Here is a 26,311-nt window from a genome sequence, read left to right as displayed (position 1 = left end):
AAAAACCAACATGTTAGCCACTACAGGGAATAAGATTAAAGATTAGAAGCACGGGGAACACGACAGATGACTGTAAGGGCAAAGGAAGAAAAGCAGCAGAGACATTTATGGCTTTAAAGCAATGTAAATGTGTACAAGTAACTGAGAATGCGATGGAAAGCACTTTCATCTACTTATTAAAACAAGCATAAAATGAGGTAGGTAGTTAGAGCTCAGACCTAGTTCAAACTGACCTTAATAGATTGGAGAACTGGGTCCAAATGAACAAAATGAATTTTAATAGGGACAAATGTAAGGTTTTATACTTAGGCAGGAAGAGCCAGCTGCATAAATGGGGGAAACCTGGCTTACCAGTAGTACCTTGTGAAAAGGATTTAGGGGTCTTAGTAGACCCTAACTTAACATGAGTAAACAGCAAAAAAAGCTTATGCATCAACAGAAGTCTAGTGTCCTGATCAAGGGAAGCCATAGTACCGCTCTATTTTGCCTTGGTCAGATCACATTAGGTTATCTGGGGAAATTTCAGGGCAATGATCTGTTTAGACGAATTCAGGGTTTCCTAAACGTGGGTCTCCAGCTGTTTCTGGACAACAATTCCCATCATCCCTGACAACTGGTCCTATCCTACCAGCTAGGGATGATGGGAGTTGTAGACCAAAGCAGTTGGAGACTCAAGTTTGGGAAGCCCTGATTTAATTTATACTACCTCTCATTTCCTTCATTTAGTAAATTCTATTTATTATTTTAGTTGTGTGTGTAGTTGCTAAAATACAATGCTTGCACAGCAATACAACATCCTCCTGTTTTTTTATCATCTGCAGCTTCTGTTTCCTGAAGTGCTCTTTCTTACTTCCTTTCTACTTCACAACACAGTAAGTTGCTATGTGATTACTTCACGAAGGAGCATAATTTTAAAATGCTTCCTGTGGTGCATTCGCATAGGGAACATTTCTAGTACTGAATCCCATCTTTCAGAAAGTCCTCTAATAGATACAATACTTAAGAAGCTACTCAGTAGTACTCATGTTGGCAAGCTGCCTGCAAGTGAAAATTCATTTAAGCAAATCTGCTGTAAAATACAAGGGTGGGAAGCTTCCTAATAAAGTGTATTTTGAGATTCTGTATTCAAACCCAAGCCAACTGAGTTGAGACTATAATAAGCTGTCCAGAGTCACTATTTGGTATCTGACATCATTAATGGATCAAGTAGTTCATTTTCTAGCCCATTTTCTGCAATTAACCATTTATGGATTAAATTAGTAAATTAGCACAATGACCAATGGGAGTAATTCAAGATTCAAGAGACACACTTGGAAGGGCTAAGTAGTAATAATGAAATGGACAAACTGGTTTTTGTTTTGGATGTAAGAGGCAGCTGACCTGTTTCTTCCATAGTTCATAAAGAGGTGTACTGCAACCAACACCCCCAATATGGTGATGGATCCTACTACCAGAACTTTTATCTTTCATATGAACATAAGAAGAGCCCTGCTGGAAAAGGCCTAGCTAATCCTGCATTCTGTTCTCACAGTGGCCAACCAGATGCCTATGAAAAGTCAACAAACTGGACACATGAGCACCCTTCCACTCATGATTCTCAGCAACTTGTACAGAGGTTTCCAGAACTGATGCTGAATTACATTACACTAGCTGTCTCAGACCCAGCACTGCTTGGGAATTCTAAGAAACAAAAAAGTGAGTACCATTTTGAAATTGGTGTTTAAAATTTGCACAGTTTTGAAAGGTTCAGTACGCCATCTTGATTCAAAATGGTGTCCAATTATATCAATAGACAAAAACCTGCTCCTTGATCTCAGGAACCATCATGCAAGCTTTCTTAAGAGGTGTCCAAATTCAGAGAGATGAGCTAAAGAGACCATCTTCCAAAATACATAGTAGATTCAGCAGCACCTACGAACATTCAGTAACTTTACAGAAAAAATTGCCAAGAAGAGGGTTTGTAAACCAGTCCTAAGGGCAATTGTATTCAGGTGGAGACACAGATTTATGCAAATTATTATGAATTACAACCACATAAAGAGCTTCACATGCCACACCATATTTAAAAGTGAAGTGGAACAGGGATCAAGAGGCATGTTCCATGACATTTCTGATAGCAAAATATTAAATGAAATGCAAAATGTTTGTAGCCCCTGAAGGTTCCTGGAAATTAATCTACATAGGGATGGTAGAGACTTTGGGCTTGCAGCTTCACTTCTAATGTACTGCAATATGTTGATATAGTTGGGATTTGATAACCCAAATCACTTTTTAACGGGCAGCTTAACATTTAAACCAGGGAGTAAAATGGCCAGGGAAAACTAGCCCAACTAACTTGTAACAATTTATCCACTCTGTAATTTAGATCTTTGTTTGAAATCAAGAAAAGGAAATGGAAGGACAGAAGGGGGGGGGGAGTAGTTGTGCAAAACAGAGACCTGATTTTCTTGATAAGTAAGCATAGCGTATTTGCATAAATCAAGGCTATTTACCTACAGGATTCTAAGATTCATTTCAGTTTCAATCAATTAGCCTTAATCTTTCTTTTCTAGGCATCTAATTCACACCTCACCTGGAACTAGGAATGTATTAATACCTTTAACATCTGGATCATCTATATGAGGCTCCAAATTTTCTATCATTTCTTCCAACTCCTTCCTTGTAGCCATGGTAACGTTTGAAGAAGCTGATGCAACAACTTCCTGCTCTCCTTCCTGAGTTTCTGAATCAAGTGTTTCTGCAGTTTCTTGAAGTTCTAAATCAATATCTATCTTGGGAAGTGGAGTCCTCCAGAAATTGAATGAGTTATATAGCTCCTGATCAGAAAGGGGTTTTTCCTGGGAACTCGGTGCAGGTGCTGGCAATACTGCTATACTACAGCAATCAAAACTTTGTTCGTTCTTATTTGCTGCTTCTTGACATGATTCTGAAGACGAAGTGCAATGAAACATTGTCTCAGGCAGGGAATGAACCAACATGGAGTTACTCTCTTCCTTGTCATTTTCAAGGGTCTCTGCAAAATCACTCTCATCAGCATCTAAAGGCAACTCTGTCTGGCTTTGTACATCATGTGTTGGGATATCTTCTGTAGCTACAATTCTTTCATTGCTGGACAAAGAAAATAAATGTGTGTGTTATCTACCATAGTGGTTATAAAGACATAATTGGCTACAACATGGGTGGTCAATCTGCAATATGGAGGTCACAAAGGGAAAAATGGAGGGTGCTAGGATGCTGGGACAAACAAGCAAACACGAAATTAAAGACACGTGTTACACCAAAGCACAAGGAGCTGTATGTGCATTGTAGTGCAAAATAAACTGGCCTCAACTTCTGGCATAGTTAGTCACCGCTGGTCTACATAAGGACACTTGTGCCTTTCTTAATTGCTCACAAACAGGCAGCATCAAAATTAAGGTACTTCAAAAAAAAAATGAACATTTGGCACATATATTCTGTATCCACAATTTTTTCATTGCTAGACCCAGAAAATGTGTATGTCTAATAATCAGAATGGTTGGGTTGTTTAAAAGAAATATTTTTTTTAAACCCATCCTACCTCAGAACATGAGACATGAAATTTCCTTCATAATGGTAGAACATACAATCAAAGTATCAGTAAAAAAAAATGCTAAGAGCCAATGAATTTAAATGAAATTAATAACCAGTCCATACCTATGTTCCTCTGCAAGGTTCCGATCCTCAGTGTTTTTACATTCTTCTTCTTTAAAAAATTGACCACTGCTGGATGGATTAGCGAACGTTGATATAAAAGGCCCCAGGGATTGAAAGGCAGCTTGGCGGACCTAGAGTAATGGATTCCAGAGAGTTCCTTTAAATATAGCTGCTTGTAATGAGTGCTCCAGCTGTCAGTAGTGGAAACATCATAAGTTCCCCAAGGTATGCTGCAAGGAAATCTTGCATCTTGAAACAAGGCCAACAAGTGGGACATGGGAATGCATTATGCTAGCTGCCTCAAGAATATTACATTACAACCGGGTACATACTTGAGTGTCACACCACTGTCTGAATATGCATATTAAAGTACGTATCTGTCTGCAGGAGAATATTTAAAAACTCTAGAGCAAGGGTGGGGAACCTGCAAACCCTGCAGATGTTGTCAGACTCCAGCTTCCAAAAAACCTCACTCAATATGACCAATGGTCAGGGATGATGTTCTTGGACTACAGCTCCTGTCTGGAGGACCACAGGTTAGCTACCCCTTATTCTAATCCAGAGAAATCTTGCATTAGTCACATATATTTCACCACAATTTTACTATAAATTCCTACATTACATTTCCATCCATATTCAGAACTTATAGAAGTACACATCTCTTTAACAGAAGAAATCACAATTTGTCAAAGCAGATATTAGAATGGGTGAGCAGGAAATCCAAAAATATTTTCAAATACATATTTTTAAAGCCGGAGAAGGAACCAAGTAACAAATACAAACCAGATTGTAAAGTGTTTAATAGATATATATACATTTTCACATCCTGTTTCCTGCCCAATTGTTTATCCCTTTGTCAAACCATCTTAAGAACCTCTGTACACTTTCACTGTACATGGTTATATTTACTTTCATAATAAAAGGTTTCATTTGGGGGCATATACTATTACTTTTGGTTCTGGCAAATAACAGCACTGTTCCTTATGCTTTTTCAAAATAGTAAAATATGTTGTGGCATCTAACAAATAAGTAATACGACAGAAGTATCTGGACATAGAGTTGCCTTAAAATGCTAGCCCTAATAGTTATTGAAAACATAATCAACGTCTACAAAACACTACAAAGGATGGAGCTTCTATATCTTGCATAATACATTACCCCTCTTCCACATCAACAGTATTATCAATACTTTAAACATTAATTAAACTCTCTCAAAATAATTGTCAAGTATCTTGCAAGAGGAGAAGGGGAACTTAACAACTGAAAACTTACCCATCGTGAAGGGTCACTGATAAGGTTAATAAAAAGTGTTGATAATTTTGTTCGCCGGACCTCCTGTGATGTGGCACATGAAACAGCCATAAAACATTCAGCACAAGCCTTCCGCACACCCCAAACATTATCAGAACAAAGCTGAAAAAATCTAGGAAGCTGAAAAAATACAAAGCATAACACAAATTTTGTATGAATAATTTAAATGCAGTTTTGACTTTTTATCTTGAAATAATTTCTCATAAACTTGTAAAATGTTATAGTGGAAAATTATTAAGTGTCCTATGGACAAGATTAAGACAAGGGTGCATTCATTTTTTTGCTTCCTATGTTTGGAATTGCTTTACTATATTGCTTCCTTTTGGCATTAAAAAACCATCCCATCGTCTCACAAAGAGCTTAAGCTACTCCAGTAAGCTACTCCACTCAGCAGCATTCTACACAACTTGTAGCTTTTGGAACAGCCCTACACAGAATTCATGTGTAACTGTGGCCAGGATATCTAGGTCCAGGAATGGCCGTAGCTGATGCACTAAAGTTGGTGAAAGGCATTAATGAAATCTAGCATAAATCAGTGTACTTTGGTTCCAGTGATTTTAATAGGAAGAATTATAACTAGCTGCAGCTTATCGAAACCTATTCCAGAATTTACCAGCATTTCTTCAGTGGCTTGCTGTCCAACTACACTACAGATGTCACCAAAGTTGGCTGCACAAACCTGAAAAAACAATACGTTTATTATAATATGGCACCGAGCAGACAAAAACTATTCAAAAAAGCAAGACTGCGGTTCTCAAACTACTCCATGTAATGCTTTGCAATCAACTGTAAATCTATTGCACTGGGCCACAGGTTTACTACTCACTGCAGTTCTAATCTTGAAAGTTAGCTAATTTTAAAATAGGAGATACAACTTGATATGTACAAGAAGTCTTGTTTCCCTAAAAGTTGCAGGAACAAACTGGTAAAGAGCAGAATTGGTTTAAGTATTAAGTAGGATAAAATATACATTTTTTTTAAAAGGTTCTGGAAACTTATGAGCCAGTGTGGGCGATCAGAAGTGTCTTCTTTCCTAAGTTGTTGAGTTTACCCAACTCCCTCTGGTTCATCCCCTTACTACAGAGCTGATGCTGAATGAGGTGAACATTCAATGCAATTATGTTTTCCTTTGGGGAGAATGAGGGTGGATCTCATTTCACATTTAGCTGTTAACCAATCACCAGATTTTGAGTCAAGAAAGAATTTCCCCCTAAAGTTCAGACTTTACTTGCATCCACACCGTACATTTAAAGGACCCTTCTTTCCACCTTAGGAGTAATGGCTTCTCCTAAAGTATCCTGGGAAATGTAGTTTGTTAAGGGTCTCTGCACCTTTCACAAAATATGGTTTCCATTACTCTCTGGGAAAAGCCATGACTCTTAAAGTGGTGGAAGAGTACTTTAAATGTTTGGTGTGGGTATGATGCCAATAACACATTTGGAGAAATTTGCCCTTCCCATAGTGCAGCAATGGCTCATTTGTTTGTTAACTGCTCTTGTCTTGCACTGATGTACCTCAGTACTATGGACTTTGTTCTGCTTTGGCCAACAAACTGTGTTGTATTGGTCATCTGTCATGGATGCTTTAGTCATGTCATCTGTCATGGATGCTTTAGTTGAGATTCCTGCATAGCAGGGAGTTTGGACTAGATGACCCTTGGGCTCCCTTCCAACTCTACAATTTTATGATTTGAAGAGGAAATATTGATGTATGTAAGATCTTGCCTTAAAGTAGCTGGGCTGATCTTTATGTTCTTCCTGATCCTTCCCAGCTTTATGATACTAGCATTTTAATTTCGGGATTCCATAATTTTTGCAGAATAAAGTGAGGATAGGATAGGAGTCAAATGTTATCATTCTAATGCTTTAATTTTTACAACTGTTTGACTGGACAATATTCAAAGTATGTGCTCTGGCGAGTCAAATGCCAAACCCTAGAGAGTATCAGCAACAGCTGACGTTTACTTGCTTCTTCATTTGCAGTGATGTCCTGAAAATCCTTCATTTCTGCCCTGCCTTGCTGTGAATGGAGCCAGTGAATCCCGCCCTTCCTCCAAGAAATGCAAGATGGCATACAAGGAGTTATCACATTTTTAGCCTCTTAGCTACCATCAGTGATGGTTAGCTACTGAGATAATGATTCACTCAAAATTACCCACTGAGCTATCTGGCAGAGGAGGGACTTAAAAGTCATGTCTCCAGAGTCCCAAGTCATATTTTTTAGATGCCACACTGACAACTTAAGACAATGGTTGTTTATGGCCATAATCGTTACCTATAGTTTCCTCATTCATTCCAATAAACATGAAAGGCCTGCATATACAGTGGTGCCTCGCAAGACGAAAAGAATCCGTTCTGTGATTCTCTTCGTCTAGCGGTTTTTTCGTCTTGCGAAGCAAGCCCATTGACGGATTAGCGGATTAGCGCTATTAGCGGCTTATCGGATCAGCTGATAAGCGTCTTAGCGGCTTAGAAAAAGGGGGGGAGGGGAAAAAACCCGCAGGAACTCGCAAGACATTTTCGTCTTGCGAAGCAAGCCCATAGGAGATTCGTTTTGCGAAGCACCTCCAAAACGGAAAACTCTTTCATCTAGCGAGTTTTCCGTCTTGCGAGGCATTCGTCTTGCGGGGCACCACTGTACAAAGCTGCCAAGAGATCAGTGCATTCACAAAGGAGGTTTTGATTCCTACGTGGAATAAATGCTTTCCATTTCCAAAAAAAGCATGGCTAAAATTCTGGCAAGGTAAAGAAGGGAAATAAGAGATTTACAAAGGAAAAAGGTCATACCTTACGAACATGAAACATTCTGCAGTCACAGCACATCTCACAAAACCTGGGAAGAATGAGCCTCTCTGTAATGTCCTTTCCTACCATAGAGGCCATTTTGCACATTATCTAATTACAAGAAAAACATTGGTTATGCATCTGGTATCACTGCATTCCTAGATATGCAAAAATTCCTACTTGTAATCCAATAGCATTTTTATGAAAATGTGTATTACAAAATGCTTAATTAGTATTTTCTCTTGCATCCTCTCTGTATATTGAAACAAAATGCTCTTGCCAATTAAAATTAACAGAAGGCAGATACATTGAAAAAATGTTTCTCTTGGTCTCAGCTAGGGGTTGCCTACCTTTTTGGACTAGTAGTAGTATTTTGAATTTTAGGAAAGCACCATGGGCACCAGTCAAAAAATGGCTGGTGGTGCTGGTGGTGGCATGACACAACATAAGAGCACACTCATTGCTGCTTCATGCTCCACCCCTTATGAGTAATGTGAGAAGTCAGCTATGACCTTTTAATCCTGATTGTGGAAATCATACAATGTTGATCCCCCCCCCAATTCCTACCAGGGAAAAATCTAGAAAATGGTCACACCACACTCACTATGTCTTGCATAACACATGCACATGTTCACCACACACATACAGACCAGACACATATGCATCTGCCTGCCCAAGTGCATCTCTCTCTCTCTCTCTCTCTCACAGACCTACCTGCAACTCCCCTCCCTACTCACACACACCAACCATACATACACTGGTACCTGAGACTCCTTTGGGAGGAAGGATGTGATAGAATTTTAATAAATGCAACACTCTTTCTCTCACACAGATCACACATATCTCCCCCCACTCTTTCTCAGACACAGACCACATCTCTTTCACTGACCAAGTATGTGTCAAAGAAAGTGCCTGCTACTAGCTTTCAATGGCTGTTGAGCTACAGCCAACTGAATGAATGAGGTGAACCCTTTCACTCCTTTTCTCCCTCCACCAGACATTGACAAAGAAAGAAATCATGAGTGAAATAATTTTCCTTGTTTGCAAGGCCCAATAAGACAGAACAAAGGCAATTAATTTTTTCCCCTAATTATTTTCTAATTTGAGTTCTTGGTCCACATTAAGTTCAGTGGATGCAATCCTGTATAGTTTGGATGCTTTATTCCATGGAAGTTAACCAGGAGTTTAACAACTTGTGAGCAGGACTGAAGCATCACCATTCTTCCATTTCCTCTGTTCTTGGTCCAAAAAAAATGTTTTATGATCTCTGAAACATGCTTATCGCTATAACTACACCATTATCTTAGTCTGCAAAGCACCATTTTACATCTCATTCATGACAAAGGATACTCTATGGGAAAGCAAGCATGTTTGCTGCTTAGTAAATCCAGATAATTAATTAATATAGACAATGCAAAGTCATCCTCCAACTTACTGCCACAGCCTCTGTCTTCACATCATCATTGCTGTCTGGAGCCGTCAGCTCTACAAGAACTGGGCATACTTTGGCCTCCACATCATATCGTTCAATAAGTTCTTGCTCTAAAAGAACAAGTAATGCTGCCTGGCTTGTTTTTCTCACCTATGTTTAAAAAGAAGAGAGGAAGGGACTTGAATTATGTTTCCACCTGTGCCACAAAGCTTTAGAACAAACATTTTATAAGACAGCAAGAACTAACTCCTGTGAATCGCTTTCAGGCTCCACTCTATATTTACCTAGGAATGTCCCACTGAACTCAATGGGCCTTATTTCTGAATAGGATCTACACAGGATTATGTTGTCTGGGATATTGCCATACACTGTTAGTATTTATTTCCATGAATTCTTTAACATATGGAATGATACCATTGTAAATCTTTAATGTGATAATATTTATACTACTGCTACTATGTAACACTGGTCAAGTACCACTGCGAAAGGCACTAAAGAGAGCACAGAAGTAAACAGGTTATTCATACAGACTAGCCTTTCCCGGCATGATGCCCTCCAGATGTTTTGAACTATAAGGACATCGGTTTGTGGAAGACTAATATAAATTGTTTAATTTAATTACTGAGTCTGTGACACAAATTTATTTCAAAACTCTTTAATCTAATTTTAGTTGTTGGGACATTCTCTGATCCAAATAATTGTGAAATTTTAAAACCACGAAACTGCCTTGTTTTTCCCTCCCTTGCAGTGAATGTTCAGGTGTCAGCCCCCATGGGAAGGGACCTGTCATGTTGCTACTTCAAAGTCCCATACATACTGATGCTGTTAGGTAAACAATTTATTTGGATCAGCATTAACATGGTACTATTAAACGCAGATCCAGCTTACCGAACACAATGCATTCTCAGGAAACTGTTCATCAGAAGAGCATTTGCATAACAAGCTGGCAATTTCCATTATTTCCTACGGGAACATTTCTAATCCATTATCTCCCCCCACCCTAAAATGGCTGCCGCCAACCAGCAAAACATAAACAAGTACGGATGTGGACAAATTGTGGCTATTCAGATATCTGAATCAGCTGTGCGTGTAGTAAGGTTTGGGTATAATTGTTTATGTTCAGGTAAGTGAATTTTTGGATAACAAGTGGGAGGATCACAGGATCTGCGTATAGTTTATTTCAAACATGTAAAATCTGTACACAACTGTGTAATTATTCAATAACTTCAATGAATTCTCACCTGGTTGTTCTGGTCTGCAAGATATCTCACCACAATAGGCAATAAATATTTTGAAAAAGCGTAAGGGATTGAAGGCCTGTTTTCTTGACAAAACATAGCTATATGAGGCACCTGTTCCATCAATTCAGCTCGTACTGTTGGCTCTATTGATAAAAATGTCAAGATGAACCAGTAAATCATATGTTATCGATCTCCTGATCGAAAGTCAAATACCTACTATAATGCAGTACTAATAAACTATCTCTAATTGGTCATAAAGGAATCGTTTTGGATTCAAATTTATTGCTTCATGAATTAAAAGTTCAAGAGAGTCACTAATCCTTCTTGTTTTGCAAGTAGTATTAATTGTGGAATTCAACTGATGTCCCTGTGCTCACCAAAGTCCTTTTAATCCAGAGGATGCATCTGCTAAGTGGAATAGGAAGGGTGGCAATTTTTGCCAATTTCCCCATCCCACTGCACTTCCCTACCACTTTCTGCCTTTAATCTGCCTTTAATACCTTATGCCAGTCTCCATTTTTCTCTCATTTTATGGTCTCCTTGTTTTCCTGAAAAGCCTCCTTGCTATTAGGAGCCATTTTGAAATAGGTATTATTTTGATCCTTTTCTAAATATTCTTTACAGTGCTGCCAGCAATAACATGAATTTGGTTTTATAATCATGATTCTTCAGCAGCTGCAAAGCAACAATTGCTTTTTTGAATGAATTACTGAGGATACCAATAGCATGGAATAAAGAAAGAAATATAATCTAGTTTATCCACTGTTCACATTAACCACCCCAGCATTTAATCTACTTCATTACCTCATTAAGATAGCTCATACTACACACCTGAATCATCAGCTAGCCTGCTGACTCTTTCCAGTACAGCAATACAATCTCTCTCATCATCACTCACTTCTTTCAAAGTGTCCAACAAACTTCGAGCCACCATTTGCCTAGAACATGAGAGAATAAAATTGCAATATTGTGGAATATAAGTTTATAGCTTTTACATGTCAAGAAATAATTTATCTATCCCACCTTAATATAACACATTTGCATCCAAGAGAACTCAAGATAGTATATATGGGTTACCCTATTTTGCCCACAACAACCCTTAGTGTGTGTGTCTTGCCCAAAGTTTCATTGCTGTGTGGCAACGGGAACCCAGCTTTCCTGGTCCAAGTTTCTGTCTTCTACACCAATTACGGCCCGCTGCCCACAGGATAAAAAACTGTTCAGAACAGAAGACTTAACATTAAAAAATCAAAACAAACCATTTTGAACTATTACCCAGAAAAGAATACTAAAATTAAACCACTGTATAAGAATACCGAGTACAAAAAGAGGAAAATATTTCCTTAGAACTCAACAAAAACTAAGGTGAATTTTACAACATTGTATATTCCGATATCAGATGGCAGACAGATCCTTGTAAACAAAGACATGTTACATTAAATGTAAATATGAGGAGGCCACCATCTTTAATCATGTGTACAGCTGTTATTCTTACATTTGGAAATGAACTGTAGTCTCTTCAAACATTACTGTGTTATAGTGTGAATACAATACAAATCTTAAATACATATCTTCTTACAAAGTAATGTACCAAATAGCTCTTGATGAGGACAGATAATCCATTAAATGAAAAAGGTGGACAGGTGTGTGAATTTAATTCATAGAATTTCCTTGTAAAAAGAGATTAAGTTTTGTCCTGCACACAAAACATTTTAAGATAGCTCCTTATAAAACAGATTATTTAGGCTAAAATACCATACCTGTTAAAAATATTCTCGCTTGCAGCGTACTTGTCCAATCTTCCCAGAGGAGTCAACATTTCATCTTGTGAGACAAAGTCCAGGGCTGAAGGTATAATAATCACATCAGACTCTGAGCTGTAGTCATCCACACCAACTATCAGAGACATCAGAAACATTCCTTATAATCACAAATCTATATTTTAAAACAGATGCCTAATGCTGAGAAGAAGCTAGGCTATGCAGCAGTCTGCTTTCAACACAGATTAGTCTTAAAACTTTGTGTGCCTTTACCATTCTTCCCTTTCAAAGCATGCTTTTTGTATAATTCAGCCATTCTTCTTGAACTGTATTTTTGTACAAAATTGTTCTCCAATTTCCTTCAGTCTCAAATATTTTGTAAACCACACACCATCTGCAGCTGACTGCTTTTTCTACTAGTCCTTCAGTAAAGTAACTGTTTTCTAAAACCTCTCCTGTCATACCAGATAAAGATCTCTAGTAGCCAAATTTGTATACATAAATGAATATGAACCTCAAAATTGATGAAGACTCAAGAAACTAGTTAGGAAGTGCAATTTCATTAAAACCAAAATCAGGACTTAAAACCACTGTTAAGGTTAAGTATAGTTTAAATATAAGCATTCAGCATGCTGGTGCACAGGGATAAAAATTTTGCTTCTCCTCTGCTCCTACTGTGCTGCCCTAGTTTTGCTTAGCATTACATAGAAACCATGGGCAGTAAAGCCAAGAACAAACTTAGGTTATAATTAATTGCTTGGAGGGAAGCAAACCACAAGTCTAGGTTCAGGCATAATGCTGAATCAAATCCAAGGCTTCGCTCCTGGAAGCAGCAGAGCGAAGTACCTGTGATTGTGGCATCTAGTGCAATTATCTAGACGCTGCTGGGCTGTACTTTGTATTTCTTCAAATTTGTTAGTTAGTTTTAAGTTCAGGATGGGGTGAGGGAAGAAGTCAGCCTATATCCATGTTGTCTTCCAACCTATTGCAACACTATTCATGTCAGCAGCAATCTGATCAAGTTTAATTACCAACACTTACATATTGTCAAAGCAACAGACATAAAAATCTTGTGAGTACTAGTTATCTCCAAAAAAACATGGATGATCCCCACTTGTTCAAGGATCGGTCATCTATGGAATCCACTGCTGTCATTCTAACTACTCTCTCAATTTACCATTTTCCTTTCGCTGGCTGGCTGGCTTATTAACAGTCTTTTTATAAGAGTAATGTTTTTAATAAGTCAAATGGAGCACTTTCCATTGTTCTACCCTTTTGGAGTACAGTGGGAAGAGGAACTGGCCATTCCCCATCTATTTTCATACAGATGAATATTCCAGTTGTCTCATGCTTTCTTCTTTTACACTTATTCTACAGCATAGATGATAACGGTCTCTTGTTACCTATGGTATACACATAACAATAGGACCCTTGATGCATGATTAGGGCTCTCTGGCACTATCACAAATTGCTAACAGTCTCCCAAGTCCCTGCCCATGAATCAACTGCTCCAAGTACAGTCATACCTCGGGATAAATATGCTTCAGGATAAGTATTTTCGGGTTGCACTCCGCGGCAACCCGGAAGTAACAGAGCGCGTTACTTCCAGGTTTCGCCGCTCGCGCAGACGGTCAAAATGACGTCACACGTATGCACGGCAAAACATGACCCGCGCATGCGCAGACGCGACTTACATTCTATTCAGGATGCGAATGGAGCTCCGGAACGGATCCCCTTCGCATCCCGAGGTACCACTGTATTTACAATATCCTTGACAAATCCTCCTTGTAGCAAACAGGAGCACACATATTAAAGCAATTGATGTAAATTTTCAGCTGCTATATTTTTCCTACAGAAAATTAAGCCACTACCATCATTATACATGGATATAATATCAGAAACTGTCCAGCATTGCAATTAGCTTCTCACATGACTACTCTTTGAAAGTGCTTGCACATGTGCACCATAACACTACATTTCCCAAATTAAATATGCTATTTAGGCATGTTAAAATTGGCACAGTATATTAGCAGTTTTGAGTGTCTTTACATGATTTTCTAAACATTTAAGCAATGTAGGGATTGTTTGCTATTGAGTTGTCAGGTTTTAAAATATTTACATTTACTGTATCCCAATAAAAATATTTTTCAAGTAAAGTTGTGAAATTGTTTGACTATTACATTTAAACTAGAAAGTCTGTTTCATTTATTTATTTTTTCATGTAGGAATATTTCAGATAAATGGCTTTGGCTAAAAGAAAAAAATATATTTATTTATTTATTTATATAAAACAAAATTATGAAATCAAAAGGTGTCTGAGCTGTACCTCCGTATATTACATAAGAATAATCCTACTGGATCAGGCCAAAGATCTATCTAGTCTAGCATTCTATTATCATAGTGGTCAACCAGATGCCATGGGGGAGTCTGCAAGTAGGACCAGAGAAGGACCAACTGTGCTCTTCCCCACTCTCACTTCTCAACAACTGGTATTAAGAGACATGATGTAGCACAGCTGTATACTGTATCATTACTATTCACCTAAAACTGAATTGAAACCATCTCATTTGACAAAAGTTTTCAGCAATGAAAGTTTCATTGTTGCAGGGGTAGCTGAAAATATAATGCTAAAGCAAGCAATCAGTACTTTGGTATGTGTTTTTAAGTCAGCTTCTTAATGTTAATGGACACACCTCTCTACATTATTATTACTATTTCCAAATTTAAGTTCTGCATGGGCTACCTTGAGTTTTTCACATCTGAATATTGTCAAATAAGTGAAACAACATACAGTAGTTAACAGAATTCACAGTTTGAATGTGGAAGGTGTCAAACCATGTGCAACTCAAGCATACAAAGCAGCTGCAGTAGTTCAGCATTTTCCCCCCAATGTGGCCTTTAATGCTTAATTAATTGCTAGTTTCCAGGCTGTCAATCGCTAACGTCTGGGATTTGAAAGACATAGCATTTGATTTTCATTCCTGTTACATTAGTTTTTTCTAACAGGTTTCCCAGGTAATATACACAGATTATGTTAGCCTAACCATCAATTTTCATTTCAATGAAGTTCTCATTATCTGTACAAATCTACCCATGTTCTCATATCTGAATCAATTAAGTTTAGGAACCTGAATAATTGTAATTTTCCATTATGGTAAGAAAAATTACCATACAGTGGTACCTCGGGTTACATACACTTCAGGTTACATACACTTCAGGTTACAGACTCTGCTAATCCAGAAATAGTGCTTCGGGTTAAGAACTTTGCTTCAGGATAAAAACAGAAATTGTGCTTCGGCAGCGCAGCGGCAGCAGGAGGCCCCATTAGCTAAAGTGGTGCTTCAGGTTAAGAACAGTTTCAGGTTAAGAACAAACCTCCGGAACGAATTAAGTACTTAACCAGAGGTATCACTGTATGTCCATTCATCCAAAACACCACTGTTTATTAGTTTAATAAAATGTACTAAGACGATGCATAAATATTTCCCTTTATAAGCAACACCTGCAGGAGACGAACATTTCTACTACTTCATATAACTTTTAATAGATGCCAATATTCGGGGGGGGGGGTGGAATGTTTATGGAACACCACCATGATCTCAGTGTAAACACAAGATCTGGTTGTATCATGGAGATGGGAAGCATGTGACCCTCCAGATGTTGTTTGACTTCAGTGTTCATCAGCTTCAGCTAGCATGGCCAACTATCAAGGACGAATGGAGGTGAAGTCCAGCATCATCTGGAGAGCTACAGGTTCCTATCCCCTCTGCTCTAACATGAACGAAACATAGGAAACCGTTTAAAATTGTACAATATTGTAAACATAAAAAATAACCCCAAAAAAGAATTAACTTAAATAGGAAGCAAAAAGCCTAGATAAATGCACTGAATTCAAATAAATCTTAAAACTCAAAAACCTACTGCCTAACAATGTACAACAGTTTTGGGATTTTTTTAAAGGATACAGCAATCAATGTTTGCCCACAAAAGGTAGGAAAATTTGCACACTGTTACCAAATACCATTCCATTTTGTAAGCATAATTTTGAACTCTTCCATTTAAACATATTTCAACAGTGTAGTCATCCCTTATGGAATCTCCTATGCTACTAACCACACAACATTGCTTTCCTAATGTCTATTGAAAGTACCTCCTTTTCTGATCTTTGGCACTTGTCTGCCTGTAGTTTATAGGCAATTCAGTTACATGTCTATATTCAGAAATGACATTTATTATACAAACAAAACTCATGTTCACTGTGGAATGTGGACAACCATCAATTTTATTCTCCTATGTAAATGAAATTCACAAACCTATCCAAGACGAAAATACTGTTTTTCCATCTATACTCAGATGGTTTCAAAAGAACAAGAAATCTTTCTACTATTCTCCTAGTTACTACTAGTCAAAGTGACCATGCTAAACAGCAATGCGTTGTATTCATCTAAGTCACCCTGTTAGTGCAAGGGCTTCTGCTAAATAGAACTTCCCTCCCTTGCATCTCCAGAGCCCCCCCCCCCAATCTGTTCCAGAGGGTATGGAGAACTCTCAGAATAGATTTAGAGGCACACAGGGGGAGGGGAAGTTTCTCTGCACAAGTGGAAGTCCTTGCACCATCAGATTTTACTGTGTATGTATGCCTTTCTACCTCTCATCACACAATGAAGTCACAATTTTTCTTTTGCTATGCTCTACACACAAAAGCTTAAAATTAGCAATTGAAGTTGTCCACCTAGAAGCACAGACAGTTTTTAAAAAAGAAAGATGTCTTCAAGCTAAGAAGGTACACCAGAGGCAACCCTGAAACACTACCATTAGTTAGACACAAATGCTACTGGGGGCATTTCAGCAGCTTATGGCCTTTTTTGTCAAGGATTTGTGGATTACCATAACTGACTGTATATGTATTTGTCACTAAAATAACAGAGAACAAAAATAAAATATGCAGTCACCAGTCTCGCCTTAGAAATCAGCTTATTAAAAGGAATCAGATTTGCTGGCATCAGTGTCTCAGTTCTGGGCTGCTTAAGGTCCCATCTCAATCCGAAAAGGCATGAGTACAAATCAGGTCTTTTGATGACCCATTTCCCTCTATGAAGAGCCAAGACAGCTGCAATGCTACAAGAACATACAGCGTACAAAGTTGAGGATGAAGCATGTGAGAAGAAGAAATAAAGTGTTCTCAGTTGAAGAACTTTGGCACCAAGCAGACCTCTACAGGAAATGATGCTAATACAGAAAAGGAGGCTAATGCAGAATTCAAACACTGAACTCATTGATAGGTGCTCCACTGAGATAAAACCTTCACACTAAGACCCTAATAATCAAGAACTCAAAAGCATGACAACTCATATGGCAAGCATCACTTACTATGGACAATAAAAAGGAGACAACGTAATGAATATTAATTTGTATACAGCTGCACTGTGGTGAATACTACAACACTACTTACAGCAGCAATTGACTTCACTTTCATCTAATGCCACCCTCTAATATCGCCTTGGAAGAGAAATTATGTTTTACTAAGTGCTCCTATCCAAGAGTTAACCATCAAAATGTATACCAAAGAATCTGCCTCCAAGAAAGAGATGGTAAGTAAAAGTAGCAGAAATTAGAAAGGACACTTTATTATTCAATCTTCTTACATTCTTATTCTGGAGCATGTATTTTTAACATGGACACATCTTCTAAACTCTCTTCTATACTTATATTTTATTTAATTCAGGTACTTCATTATTATTTTCCACAGTACATTCTCCATTATTTAGTTCACACAATATTCTATACCAGCCTTCTCCAGCCTGGTGCCCTCCACATATTTTGGCTACAACATCCAAGGGAGTTGTAGTCCAAAACATCTGGAAAGCACCAAGGTGGAGAAGGCTGTTCTACACTATCGCTGATGCCTGCACTGGTCACCTATCACGAATTTACTGCTGTAAAAGAATTAAGTGTATATTCATATACATTACTAAAATATTTTGAGTTACCCAGGTTTATCTTCTGTTCAGAACATAAATGCACATTACTCTGTGCGTGTGTATGCTATTGATTCAAAAAGGTGGTAGCATCAGTTCTCTAAAGTCTGATATGTACACAATACATTTTAAAAGATTAAAAACTAAAGAAAGCAAGTCAAAATCTAATTAGAAGACCTGAACCTCATACAACAGACCAGCAAACCAGCCACAAATTAATTCAGAAGAATATGCATCATTCTATTTATCTAACATACAAAGTCAAGGTCACTGTCGTATCAAACTTTACCAATCTTGGGTTTTGCTTTCTTGACCCTTTAAGGATCACAATGCATTTTTTAATCTCATTAGCTGTCCAAAATTCAACATAAATGCTAACTTTTAAATATCAATGTATTAAATTTTAGTATTATAAAAATTTTGACATTTAAAATGTAAAATTAATTTTTACAATTTAAATATTCAATGGATATATCAAACCTGAACACACCTTGATTTTAAAAAGCACACAAGCATAATTCCTATATGAGAACATTCAATGAGTTCTGATGGCATTTCATAAGGTGTTATTAAGGGAAGACAAATTCTATTAGTACTGTATCTCAATATTAAGACACTGTTAAGCTTCAAGTACAACGTGACCTAAATCTCATTCATCAGAATAGCAGCAGTAATGCTATAATCACAACCAACCCATCCAACTCACAACTTTCCCCATTTTCCCTTCGTGGTCTCCAGAAAATAAAACAAACTAACAACAACAACAACAAAATCAAGACAGGCACAAACACGAGCAAGTTTGCAAGCCATACACATAAATGCCTGTATGGGGGGAAACGGGCAAGGACAGCTGAGCATGGCTGCTTCCTCCCACAATGCAACTTGGGCCTCCTCCACGCTTTCAAAACCATTTATTCGCGGAAGCAAAAGCAAACTAGAGCTTGACACACACGCGCAATCCATCCCTCTCCCTCCCCGTTCCCGGTTGTATTTTATGAATATATCCATATATATATATATATATAGATAAGGAACAAACCCTCGTTAGACGGGAACAGGCTCCCTCTCCCCATTTCATTCCAGACCCAGGATCCCCTGAGTTTCCGGGTGCGAGTGAAGTGGGACCGCCCCGACCCAGCCCCCACACCCAAGACGGACTTGGGAAGAAGGGACGGCCCGGGCAGCGCCGCCGAGCGCGCTGGGGAAGAGGGAAAGAGGAGAAGAAGCTGTTGCAGCTGGGGCTACTCACATCCGTCTATCTCCTCCTGCAGGTCCTCCTGGAGCAGCGACAGATCTAGACGGGGGAGTGGGGGGGGGGAGGCGGAGAGAGACAAGACAAAGTGAACTCCAGCCGAGGGGGTTCCTCCCCACCCCAGACCGACTCCCCTTTGTAAAACACCCGTAATGCACACCCCACGAGAGCGCCTCGCGGTTCTTTACCACGCTATTAAAAACACACACACACACCCCTGCCCTAAGCGCCCCCTCCTCACACTCACGGGGCCGAGAGAAAGGAGGGGGACGCCTACATCTGGCAACAAATCCCACAAGCCCTTCTTGCCACACAAGGTCGTTAATTTCTCAGATAAATCCCCTCGCAAGCTCCTGCCATAGTTTCCCCAACACACAGAGAGAGAAGTAGGTAGGCAGGCAGGAGGCAACCCCCCCACCCCCCAAATCGATGAGGTGAGGTGGAGGGGGACTCGCTAAAGGGCGCTTTCCCTTTGCTTTCTCCTTGAAGGGGGGGGGTCCGGACTGAGGTGTTTCTTTCGCGCCCGGACGGAGTTTCTGGGAGTGGGAGGGGGGGTTGGGGAGGGAGGGAGGTGCTACCTACCCGCCATGTTTCTGCAAACCTCCCCGCCCGATTTGCAGGGGCTACATTTAGCCCGCCGTGGCAGCCGCAGGAGGCGAGGGCTGAGGGAAGGGGGCTCGGTTGGGGTGGCGGTTGCGGCCTTTGGGCCCAGGCGGCGTTTCCGGGCGTCCCCGGGAGAGTCTCACACAGAGCGATCAGTCCGGAGAGGGAGGGGTCTGAGCCGGACACACACACAGAGAGAGAGAAACGGCTGCCCCCGCCTCCGCCAGGGAGGGAAAAAGAGAGAGAGCTGCCTGACATGCGAGGCAAGACCTGCCGCGCTTTTGCCCTCTTTTTCCACCGGCTGACTCACTCCAGCCTCAAAAGCCGCCTCCGTCGGGCGCAGCCAGGTGGGGCCGCTCGGCAGGTCTGGCCCAGCCGGAACCGGTGAGGCAGAGTGAACTACTTGGGACACTTCGGGAAAACGCCCCGGTGTCTGTGAGCGCCCTCTTTCTCTCTGTCCACTCGCCTAGCAGTGCTTTCCCTTGACCCTGACCCTGCACTGCCTTCCCCACATGGCATGGCCGTTCCCAAAGTTGGTTTAAGAGGGCACGGCAGTTTCCGTTCTCCGCGCCCTGCTAGGCACTGGCACGGCTGCAGGGCACGGCGACTACTCGGGGCAACTCAGACCTACGTAACTTGGCTGTGACGCTGTTCTCTCCCCCCACATCTAGGTTTGGCTCTGGTTTTCTACTACTGCACTTGTTTCCTTGCCACTTGGCTCCGGTTTTCGTTTCCCCTCTCTGGGCTCGGCCATTGCATTCTTCCCGCCCCTCCTTCAGCGCTGCTGCCCCAGGACACTTCGCTGCCCGAGGCGAAGAAGATTACGCTCCATCTCCCTTCCTATTCTGTGTACATAAGCCACCTAGACCAGCTGCTGACTCTTCTTTCAACAGCAGTGATGGGACAAGGGGGCGATACCCACACCTGAGGGCAGTTAGGCTGGTTTAGGGAGCACAGGGGCAGCCAGTGTGGGATTAACAGCTCTGTCCTCTAGCACCTGGCTGCACTTCACCTGCTACCTGAAGCAGCGGCCCCTAGCTCTGCCTCTCATTCTCTTTCCTTTGCTTGATATCACTGCCACCCATCCCTGGCTGTATTTTTCTGTTCTGTAACCTTGCTCCTCTTAAACTTACTTAGGAATACTGCTGCTGCTTTTCATCCCTTTTTATTGCCTTCCTATAGAGAATGAAGCGGAACACACTATTTTAATGGAGGCCGAACACTGGTTTAGAGGATGCCAAATGGAGCTCTGAGATATGACACACTGCAATAAGTAGATTGAATCATTGTGATGTCATTCTATAAAGAACCACCTTCCTCAGGTGATAATTCCAGGGTTGGTGTCACAATGTAACCTATACCGTATTTGTAGGCACACATGCTTTGTTTTGTGGCCATTTGTATACAGTATATGGATTCAAAAATTAAAATGTTCTCTGCAAAAGCATTTGGGACAGCTATCCGAAACTGGGCTTTTGGGTCATTGCCTACTTTCATTAAAATAAGTCTTGGACTGATTTAATAAGAGCCAGGCAACCCTAATAAGAAATCAGCATTTAGCTGCTTATATAACTGTACTGAGGTTTAATGAAAATCTAATATTTTGACAGAAAGGTAGTTGGCATAGCACAGTAGATAAGGCTGCTGTTCTAGACACACTTAATGTCTCATTTAATTCTATAGGGCTTCTGGGTAGGTATGCACAGGATTGCCTTGAAAGGGTATAAACCATGTTTATATCCAAATCAGTTAAAATTTCTGCTTGTTTAATATACTAAATATAGTATAATATTTCCCTTGAGGCTAGTAATAGTGTCCCCTTGCCACTAGACTCCCTTTCATTTGTCAATAAAACACAAAATAAAAAATATGTTTAATTGCAGAACCACAAGGTTCGATAGGTGCTCAGTCTTTCCTGCAGTCATTATGAAGATCATAATTCTACAATATCAGCTGTACTAGTTAAGGTTCTCTAGTACAAAGAAATAGGAATACAACTGTCACAGTGATTTCAGTAGCTGATACCTATACTTATCATACCACTGGGTTTTCTACATTATAAGCTTACCATGGGCCATTTGCAGTGTTGATTGAGGTGACTGGTGATCTGCAATTCCTTTCCTGGAGAAAAGGGAGAAGCCAGAAATTAGATTAAGCATCACTAAATAGTGTACTTGCACTATCCTTACTGCACCATTTTGTAGTCTGAACAGTGTAAACACCAACTTTACAAAACCATATGGTAATCAACAGAACTCCCAAGAGATCTCTGTAACAGACAAACATGTACACTGACAAACCTCTTCTTCTTTCTGCCTGCTGTTAAGAGAAGGCCCCAAGATCAGTTCCCATCAGTTCCAGTTAAAGGATCTCTTGATGGCAAGGATGGCAAAATATATCTGCCTGAAGCTTCAGGGAACTGCTTTCTGTCATAGTAGACAGCATGGGATGCCTCCTATATTACTCTTTGTTTTTCCGTTGCGGTAGCTTTGGCCATTCGGCTTTTTACTTGGCATAAAATGTAAGAATCTTGCAAAACCCAAAATTTAATTTTGTGCCTCCTATGGGTTGTGGTTTTTGTTTCTGCTTGATAACTTCTATAGGAGATTTCTTGGTAAACTTCACACCGTTTTCCTTAATATTAAATAAGTAAACCTAAGATCTGCTTACAATTCTGAGCGATTAAGAGTCAAACATTGAGATATAATGATGACATAGCCCTTGCACCACCTCAGTACCATGCAAGCAGTAGTGCGATGTAGCATAATTTATGAAAAATATTTATATACTGTTATATCATAAAAAGTCAAATAAGTTTTTAATAATAAATAAGGAAAAAACATTTAAAATTTCAATATTAGAGACAATCAACTAGCTATTATGGAAATAAATTATCTGAATGGCCTGCATAGGCCTGGCACATAATATTGTGACTTGTTGGCCTTTGTAGCTGCAGTAATTTCTGATCTCAGGCATTTGTGGTTGAACTAGAAGGAATGTCATGTATAGGTTGAGCCCATATAAAATGCTGATAATAAGCAGCATTTTTCTATCTCGATGCTATATTGTTGTTGATGGAGAATGCTGGAGAAAAATGGATGATTACGTAGCTGCCAAAGATTCAGTAGTTATGAGTTTAGTAGAGTTCATGTTTCTGTTCATATGCAAAACAGTGTACAAGCTTGATGTGTTAAGGAATGAAGCACTGTGGCATATTAAATTTTCTGTCAAATGTGATTAGCAGCTGTATGGATTAACTTTAACCATTACATGTATAGTCAAGCATACAGTGCAGTAGCACAGGCTGTTAATAAAGATTTCAAAGATAGCACCAACTTTATGACATTCAAATCATTCTCTTGTGACCAATGACAGTGTTTTCTATAAACATTTTACTGGACAAATTTCTGCTGTCCTAAATCAATGGAGATATGATTTAGCACACATATATGACTTATTTTTTTAGTTTTCTTTACTAAATGTAGCTCATATTAGCTTCTTCACATGTTGTATAAATGCTGTATCTCTTTTTCCAAATGTAATTGAACTGACATATGTTAGAAAAATAAATAAATGCACTCAGGCCGCACGGTTCTGTGCATGCTTACCTGGGAGAAAGTCCCATCAAATTCAGTAGAGTTGACTTCTGAGTAGACACATGCAGCATTGCAGTAACTGTGTGGTTTTATTTTATGTTCATACAAAATCAAAGTTACTTTGATTGGAATGTTTATAAAGGTTCTAAACAAATAACTACTTGGCAGCATACATTTCCCTTACGTTACATTTTCAGGGGAGGGACTGAGGTATTGAAAACATGGTTGCAGGACAATCCAAACACTAGCTGGGCAGCAGTGCAATGTGAGAGAACAATAGAGCAACAGTTGCATCTCTAGCCTTATTGCTCACACAGGGTGGAAGGCAGAGGGCAGGGAAATAACAATCGGCCCCAGTGCCATCAAGTGGGCTGGCTCAGCAGATCCAGAACACCTGGTTTTCAGACTGGGTGTGTGTGTGCTGTTGCCAGAGGCAGGTGGGGTGCAGACCATTAGGAGCATCACAACTATTACGTAGAATGGAAGGCAAGAGAGTGCTTAATTTTGATGTTGCACAGGGCACCACGGACATCTTGAGACCCCAAGGTCTGCCACTGCTGTTACAGAACAGGGACCTTTGTATTTTAGCCAAGTAATACTAGTGTCACTCCATGGGCAGAAAGCCAGCAGGGCTGGATGGAGAGACACCGCTGCTCAATCTGTCCCCCCAACCCTGCACCCATTGTTGGGGGTATGGATTGCAGCTTGATTTTAGCATGACTGAAGAACTCTGCAAATAAAGAGATATGTGCTTCCTAGGGAAAGTAACCTGAAAGTTTTATTGTGTTAATAATAGTAATGCATTTCTATGAGACAGGAGATGAAAATTTAATTGAAAAGTATCAATCCTACATCAATGTTTTGAGATTAATTTTTAAAAGCTTTCAACTATATGTCTAATGGCAACGCCTATCTCTTTTTTCATAGATACTACTATTTATAATTTTTTTTAATGCCTTTTCATAAATTATAACATCTTCAATGGGACAGAAATAATTTTGGGAATTGCATTGTAGAATCTGATTTTTCCCCCAAAAGGGGAAATAGATTTTTATTGTACAATTTTCAGTCGACGTACTATGCAATTGGTTGGACAGTATGTGTGTGTATCAAGCAATTTTAAAAAATGAAACATCTGAAATGAGTGAGTTTGAAAATATGCTGCTCACAACCCAACACAGTTAAGCATGCTTAAGCCCATTTATTGCAATATATTTTATTCAGCTTAACTTTGTGTTGAACTTGAACCATTATTTTTGAAGGCATAAGCATGATCAGAACTCAGATGAAAGACTTGCATTTTAGGATATTTATTTCAAGCATGTTAAGGCATGTCGGCCATTTGAGGGCTCTATACACTTGGAATGGAAAAAAGGGGAACGGAGAGTAAAGAATGACTGTTGAAAATAAAAAGAAGTCCTACCTTTCATAGCTCTGTTTACTTGAAGGTTAAGGAAAGTAGCATGGAGTAGAGTAGGAGGACAAAGATAAATGATTGGCTGCTATATATGCCTCTGTACAAGGAAATGTCACAATCTCACCATGACAATGAGCTGTTCCTTGGGTACCAATAAGAAAAGCAGAATGAATTACTAAAAACAAAGGCTCTAGTCACTCACAATAGATATACCTAGGATCCCTCTCTCACTTAACACACATTATATATTACCCTGAGGCAAATATTGATTTCCCACACACTAATAGTTGCAGTAATGCCCCCTGATGAGTGTACCTGTAAGAGGTACTGTTAAAACATTAGGTACACTGTACACCTGAACCTAAAGCACTAATTGTTTGGGATGGCCCCGACCCTGGCTAAATGGGCTTTAGTGGTATGTCCAAGCCAGGGGCGCCGACTTATAAAAAATATTGGGGGAGTCCATGAATAATAAATAATGAATAATAAATGAAAGCTCATGAATAATAAATAAGCTCATGAATATGCAAATAAAGTGGCGCCGCCTCCTCGTGAGCGAATAGGGGAGAGCGTGCTGCGCCTATTAATCAGCTCCGAAGGAAATTGGGTGGAGCTTTTGCTCGGGAGGGAGGGCAGGAGGCATGCAGCCCGACCCTGTGCATTTTGGGCTGGGGGAGGGGCGGCGATGGCGCTCTGCTGGAGGGGCGCCCGAGATTATTGGGGGGGCAGAGCCCCCCCAAACGAATTTTTGAGGGGGCTCGGGCCCCCTCAGGCCCCATGGAGTCGGCGCCTATGGTCCAAGCAACATAAATGTAACAGCTCATGCTAGCCATCAATTGCTGAATTATTTTACAGGGATTACCAGCTACCTTTAGCAGAATTTCAGGTTGAGCTACTGCACCAAATCCTAAATGGCTATTGCTGTCCATTTGTCTTCATTCTCTTTTTCTAGACCAACTAATTATTCAGCTATATTAATTGATTTTTAAAGTGGTTGATTGATTTAAAAAGGTCCTCCTGCATATGTAGCAGCAGTGTTTCTTAAATGTAGCCTTTTAAAATACATTTACTAAAAATTTGGATAGGAAATGGAATGGAATGCCTTTTTAAAGATCGCAATCATAACTCTTATGTTCCCTTAATCAGGCGAAAAGCTTAATTTCAGCTCTTTCCAAACTCTGGCTGTAAATTACACTTAGATGATCTTATTTTCCAAAATATTCTCAATTTTTTAATTCACCATGTAGCCAGCTGTTTTAGCTA

General features: G+C 39.7%; 1 protein-coding gene across 10 annotated transcripts in view; it reads right to left on the bottom strand.

Moving 5' to 3' along the window:
- Positions 1–25,148, bottom strand: part of PPP4R1 (protein phosphatase 4 regulatory subunit 1) — a 36,359-nt gene extending 11,211 nt beyond the window's left edge. The window contains exons 1-12 of one of the 10 annotated variants that reach the window (XM_082234903.1): positions 25,055–25,148; positions 22,104–22,156; positions 19,430–19,474; positions 12,203–12,338; positions 11,274–11,380; positions 10,443–10,585; positions 9,205–9,351; positions 7,773–7,880; positions 5,600–5,665; positions 4,948–5,106; positions 3,676–3,806; positions 2,597–3,108 (exon numbers count right to left, since the gene is read on the bottom strand). In XM_082234903.1, coding sequence (XP_082091029.1) covers positions 2,597–3,108; positions 3,676–3,806; positions 4,948–5,106; positions 5,600–5,665; positions 7,773–7,880; positions 9,205–9,351; positions 10,443–10,585; positions 11,274–11,380; positions 12,203–12,338; positions 19,430–19,474; positions 22,104–22,113 — 1,564 coding nt within the window. In that variant the 5' untranslated portion in view covers positions 22,114–22,156; positions 25,055–25,148. Of the gene's footprint in view, positions 1–2,596; positions 3,109–3,675; positions 3,807–4,947; positions 5,107–5,599; positions 5,666–7,772; positions 7,881–9,204; positions 9,352–10,442; positions 10,586–11,273; positions 11,381–12,202; positions 12,339–19,219; positions 19,371–19,429; positions 19,475–19,592; positions 19,632–19,679; positions 19,840–20,014; positions 20,629–21,168; positions 21,339–22,103; positions 22,157–25,054 lie in introns of those variants that run through there. The other 9 variants (XM_082234907.1, XM_082234912.1, XM_082234910.1 and 6 more) reach the window with 9 other exon arrangements.
- Positions 25,149–26,311: the final 1,163 nt, after the last annotated feature.

Source organism: Podarcis vaucheri, assembly GCF_965113315.1.
Source record: "Podarcis vaucheri genome assembly, chromosome: 8".
Lineage (NCBI taxonomy): Eukaryota > Metazoa > Chordata > Lepidosauria > Squamata > Lacertidae > Podarcis > Podarcis vaucheri.
Note: the sequence above shows the minus strand (reverse complement) of the source record. Positions and strands in the feature narration are given on the sequence as shown.